The sequence below is a fragment of the Corvus brachyrhynchos genome, unplaced genomic scaffold (genome assembly GCF_000691975.1).
Source record: "Corvus brachyrhynchos isolate BGI_N302 unplaced genomic scaffold, ASM69197v1 scaffold115, whole genome shotgun sequence".
NCBI classification, from domain to species: Eukaryota; Metazoa; Chordata; class Aves; order Passeriformes; family Corvidae; genus Corvus; species Corvus brachyrhynchos.
In genome coordinates this window covers 10066771-10072206 of record NW_008239553.1, presented here as the reverse complement: position 1 = coordinate 10072206, position 5436 = coordinate 10066771, and the positions used below count along the sequence as shown (strand labels likewise).

The following is a 5436-nucleotide window of genomic DNA, read 5'->3' as shown; positions in this document are numbered from 1 at the left end:
ATCCGGGCGACGCTTTTCCTGCCTCCCGGTGAGTACCGGCCGTGCCGGGCTCCTTCTCCCATGGTGCTGCCTCTACTTCTGGCGCCGCACTCCCAGGCCCGGAGCCAGACCGCCTCCAGGCTCCCCTGGAGCTCCGTACCAAGCAGAGGACAAGGGGGAGCTGAGTCTTGCCAGCAGGCACTGGACACTCCTCAAGGAGCGGCCTGATCAGCTCAACCGGCTTTGATCTGCTGGCCGTACTCCTCACATAGAGCAGCTGCATGTGGTGAAGCACATATGTGTTTGTTTAATTGACTTCTATTGGACACGAAGACATTGATCACAGTACACTTCTAGTTCCCAAATGCCATGGGAGGTGGAGCCAGCCAGTCTTCAAGGTACCTTTCCTCTACCTGGCTGTTATCCAGGAAATTCAGATGGTAATTCTTTTGAGTAAGTGGAGGATTGCTCTCCTAAACTGTAGAGTTTAAGCCTGTTGCTTCCCTTTCCAGCCTCTCCACAGCTCCTGAACTTAGTAATGTCCTAATTACTGTAGCCCAAGTTGCCTTTTGCTGCCACATTTGTCCCCAGTTCTTCCCTGTTTGTGAGCAGAAGGTCAAGGAAAACATTGGACAAACTTGCCCTAGCAGTACTTTTGTCAGAAAATAATGAAAAGGGTCTGTGAGGTTTTCAGATTGCCTGACAAATGCTGTTTTGTCCTTCCAGCAGCTGTCCAGATTTCTGCTAGTTGTCTGTAGGAAACCTCATCTATTGCATTCCCTTGGTTCTGTAATAGCCACACCCCCACCACATCCCACCTTTCCTTCCCCATATGATACAGAGGTTTTCACCAAGTGTGTCTCTGGAACCCCATGTACTCAAGGAGCTCTTCTATGTATCACATGCCTTCCCCTCTCCCCTTTCTTCCCTGCCTGTCTGTCCCAGATAACTCTTCCATGACAATGCTAAAATCACACATGCTGTCCCAGCCAGTGCTGGGACACCCTGGGCTCTGACTGCTCTGACTTCATCTGTCTCTTTGAGGCTGGAGGTGAATTTCTAGTTCTTGCTTGTTGCCCATGTTTCTCTTGGCCTCCTCCTTTCCATACCTTGTTAGCAGTTTGCAGCAATGCCTCTCAGCTCTGGACTTCAGTCCCCGTCCCCTGATGAACCTAATGTAATGCTTCCCTTACCAGTTAAGCAAGGATGGTTTCAAACACTTTCTTCTCTTAATCGCAGAATAAATGATGAAGGTACATTTACACTGAAATTGAGAAGCTGGGACCATCAGAAGATGAGATTTTTTGATCAGCATTCTGAGAAATGCACTGAGGAGAAGCCTTCTGGGTATTTTTGAAGCAGAGCTTGATACATTTTCAGTGAATTTACATGATACAGAGAACTAGTTGTGACTGTCAAAAGATCCCTTCTCTTCCAGCTGCCTGTTCCCTGATGTTAGCTAAAACATTAGCAGGCCTGCTAATTTGTGCTAGTTTGTTTGATCTTGAAGCAATGTAGTCACTTCATTAAAACTGTCACAGTAATTTTGGACCCTTAAGACCATTCTGCTGCTCTAATTTTTTTCTTTTTTTTTTAAGACACATTCCCAGGCTTATGAATTTGGAATATAAATTAGAAATTGTGGGTTCATGTGCTCTGTTATGTGGTCTCTCTCAGGAAATGGCCCCTTTCCAGGAATTATTGACTTGTATGGAACTGGAGGAGGACTCCCTGAATACAGGGCATGCCTGCTGGCCAACTACGGCTTTGCCGTGCTGGCTCTGGCATTCTACGGCTATGAAGATCTCCCCAAAGAGATGAAGGAATTCCACCTGGAATATTTTGAGGAAGCTGTAAACTATATGTTACAACACGCCCAGGTTGGTTTGTTCATTGACTCTCACTACAGTGAACTCTCATTAGTTAGGTCCTGTCAGAGTGAAGATGGGGCAGAGCTGCTGTACTTAAAATAGCATCACTGTTGAGTTGGCTGTAATTTATTTGTTTTATATCTTTAACTCCCGTTACCATGGCTCTCTGGCAGATTATTCCAACTCTTCCTTTTGAACTGGACAGGTGAAACAGTGACACATTGGTCACATACTGGTAATTTTTACTCCATTCAACCCAGTGTCATAACTAGGGTGCTAGTTGCCTGGAGGCTTACTGGACTTCCAGTGGGGATTTTAAATTTATGCTCTGTAGAATGTCCTTCAGAACTAAATGTCCTTTTTGGCTGTGGAGCACATGATAACCTTCTGTGATCCAGGTCTCAGAGAAACCAAGGAAACTCAAGGAATTCCACCAATACACATTTGTTGCTGTGAATTTTATAAGCTGTTAAAATCACTCCAAATGTTGGTATTTGATAAGTGTGGGTTTTAGTAGCTAGTTGTGCACTTAGGGATCCTTCTAATTCAGCACCTCTCAGAAAAGAACCCTGCTCAGTTCTGCATCTCCTTATAAGTAGCTGTTCATGACAGTAGAAACACTTAGTTTCTCTGGAGAATGAAAACAAATACCTTCCTCAACCTCAGAAAGATGAGTAGTTGTTAAAGGTCTTGGCTGCTTTTTAGTCACCTTACCCTTAACTGCTCATGCCACCTCTCTGCCCAAAAAAATCTGAAAATTGCTTCCCCCTGCGGGTTTTGGATTTTTTTCCCAGAGAGCAGTACAGTACCATTGCCTCCCATTAACACCTCCACTACTATTCTCACCATGTTTTTAATGTGTTGCAAAGTTTTCAGCCGTATTTTCTAATTTCCCCCTTCCCATGTTTCAGAGTCAGTGGGTTTGAAGCCTGTTTCACTGGTGATAAGATACAGAAGGTATTCAATTTTGATATTGTCTCAGAGCCTATTTGCCCCGAGAGTCTTTGAATATTCAAGCAGTTGTGGCATTAGCTAACCTTCTTCCAATATCCTTAGAGGATTTCAGCACCCAGTAAGGTCATTTAACTTACCTATTCTAGTTAATTTGCCTTGTGTGAAAGAAAATGAAGGTAACCTCTTCTAGATTGACTCCAGAGGACTGCAATTCTTTTAGAAAAACTGTTTTAATAGGTTTTATTTTTAAGATAAAGAGTAAGCTACCTCAGACTACTTCCTGTGGGTTAGACACCAAGCATTCTAGAGAAGCAGGAGAGCAGCTCATGTGGAGCCTGCTACCCCACATTAGCTTCTTAATAGGGGAACCTTGAATATAAGAAATACATTAACATAAGTGATGACAGTATCATATTCATTGCTGACTTTGTGCATTTTGCACTGAAAGAAAGCAATTGTAGAGGAGGCCTCTCCTGCTCCTTCCCTCTTCCTCTCTCAACTGCGTTATAAATAAAGTGAATTTGGGACTGCACATTTGCAAGCACAGCTGTACTCTCTGCTTCAGCACTGAACCTTATAGCTTTGTTAGGATGATGCTGCAGTCTCAGTAGGGCTTAGGATCATAAATCAAGCACAGAACAGTGCCCAGGATCCCTCAGACACGGGCCCTGCACGCAGGACCTCAGATGCCTATACTTGGGGTCCAAATTTGGGACAGACACAGCTGCAAATGCGGCAACATTTTAAAGAAGTGGCATGCTTGGTTCATTGCTTGATGTTTCTCTTCTCTCACCTCCAGGTTAAAGGTCCAGGAATTGGTTTGCTTGGACACTCGAAGGGGGGTGACCTGTGCATCTCCATGGCCTCCTTCCTGAAGGGCATCGCAGCCACTGCCCTTATCAACGGCTCAGTGGCAAATGTGGGTGCAGTGCTCCGCTATAAGGACATCACCATTCCACCCCTTGGTGCCAATCTAAAACGCATCAAGGTCAGCAAGTCTGGGATTGCTGATATTATTGATGTATTGAACAACCCACTAGAAGGGCCTGACCAGCAAAGCTTTATCCCTTTGGAGAAGGCCGAGTGTTGCTTCTTGTTCATTGTTGGCCAGGATGATCACAACTGGAAAAGTGAATTCTTTGCAGTTGAGGGGAGCAAACGTTTGCAAGCTCATGGGAAGGAAAAGCCTGAGATACTCTGTTATCCTGGAGCAGGGCACTACATTGAACCTCCCTTTTTCCCGATGTGTGCAGCTTCAATGCACCTGCTATTTGGCAAGCCTGTGATGTGGGGAGGGGAGCCCAAGGCACACTGCAAGGCACAGATAGATGCTTGGCAGCATATCCAAGCTTTCTTTCATAAACACCTCACAGGCAAGCCATCTGGAACATCTAGTAAGCTCTGATATGAATTAGGTTACTTTACAGATGAAGATGCTGGTGTTTCAAGTTTGTTTTGTTAAATGGCTCAGAATGAGAACAAGGAACACCAGAGAATAAGCTATTAGATTTCTTGGAGGATGATGGTGGGTGAAAGAGAAAGCTGCTTCCTTTTTACACCCTCTTCTAATCTTGGTTAGAGGTCTTGGCCTCCCGTTTCGTGTAGTATGGGGTTACAGGCTATGGAAAACAAATGGTGGTAAGGCTGTGTGTGCTTTGACTGTGAATTGAAGTGGTAGGTTGTAGATACAAAAATGCTGCTAGCGAGGATTTTCTTGCTATTTTCTAAGTCCGTGAGAGACTTTTCTCTCTCACAGAAGAGGTAGCAGAGTATGTGAGCAACCAAGCCACCTGCAACCTTGAAAAGTCTTGTTTATGGTATAGTAGAAAAATATTTTGGCAATGGATGCTTTAGGATTTTAGCCAATCACCCCAAGGGGTGGCTGATCCTTTGTCCAAATAGATTATGAAGAAAAAAGTCTGTAAAAGAGTTTGTAAAATAATTAAATGAATAAATCTTGCTGCACAATTCCTGCCTGCTGGATCTTCTCTCCTCCTCCTCCCTATGGCTGTGGGACACGGTGATATACCCTAAGGCCCAGGCCTGCGGTAACAGTAGGTAACTCATCCAAGCTGAGAACCGGGATGAAAATGTGCCTTGACCTTCTCAGAGGAAACGTATCCCATTACCCAGCTTTGTGTTCTAGTTCCAGTATTCTAGTTTTTCTGGAAGCAGCAGTTCTCTCTTCCTGCCTCCAGTAATCTTTCTGTTCTCCCTGTGCACTTCTCCCTCCTTTGTCGCTCCTTCCCCTTCTCCCACACCAGTAAAATGCATTTGCCTTAACAATATCGAATATTTTGCTTACCAAAAGCAGCAATACTGTGCCAGCACCCTCAGGTAACACTTCACATTTATAGGCAACAAACAGCCCATAGCTTGATGTGACATTCTGAGCACATGCAGTAGAAATGAGGCATTTAAACAGTCTGTGGAAGTTCATAAGCGTGAAGAAACAACAGAACGGGTGCTGTTAGTCATCATCCCGGAGCCGCTAATGGGTGTCTCCTCAGCATGGCTGGGTATCTCTGTGGAGGTCCGCAGCACTGGGGAGCTCCCCTGCCTATACATTCCCTAAATGCCTTCTCAGCTGCCTGCTCGTAAGGGCTGCTGAGAACAGCCCGGCTGCGGGGCT

The 5436-nt window shown here is 45.1% G+C and overlaps 1 protein-coding gene across 2 annotated transcripts; it reads left to right on the top strand.

Moving 5' to 3' along the window:
* Positions 1 to 6: 6 nt before the first annotated feature.
* Positions 7 to 4283, top strand: LOC103620964 (acyl-coenzyme A thioesterase 1-like). Of its 2 annotated transcripts, none has more exons than XM_008639709.2 (3): positions 7 to 28; positions 1657 to 1859; positions 3604 to 4283. In XM_008639709.2, the coding sequence occupies exons 2-3, from the start codon at positions 1797 to 1799 to the stop codon at positions 4207 to 4209; spliced, it is 669 nt and encodes a 222-aa protein (XP_008637931.2). In that variant the 5' UTR covers positions 7 to 28; positions 1657 to 1796; the 3' UTR covers positions 4210 to 4283. The 2 variants fall into 2 exon arrangements, with proteins under 2 accessions (XP_008637931.2, XP_017597727.1); XM_017742238.1 differs by lacking the exon at positions 7 to 28 and adding an exon at positions 45 to 377.
* The last annotated feature ends 1153 nt before the right edge of the window (positions 4284 to 5436 follow it).

What these genes read in the sequence shown, in the direction of transcription:
- LOC103620964 (XM_017742238.1), top strand. Translation starts at nt 344, where the DNA reads ATGCCATGGGAGGTGGAGCCAGCCAGTCTTCAAG. An exon ending in GGAGCCAGCCAGTCTTCAAG is followed by an intron (nt 378 to 1,656) that starts GTACCTTTCCTC and finishes GGTCTCTCTCAG; the next exon opens with GAAATGGCCCCTTTCCAGGA. An exon ending in ATATGTTACAACACGCCCAG is followed by an intron (nt 1,860 to 3,603) that starts GTTGGTTTGTTC and finishes TCTCACCTCCAG; the next exon opens with GTTAAAGGTCCAGGAATTGG.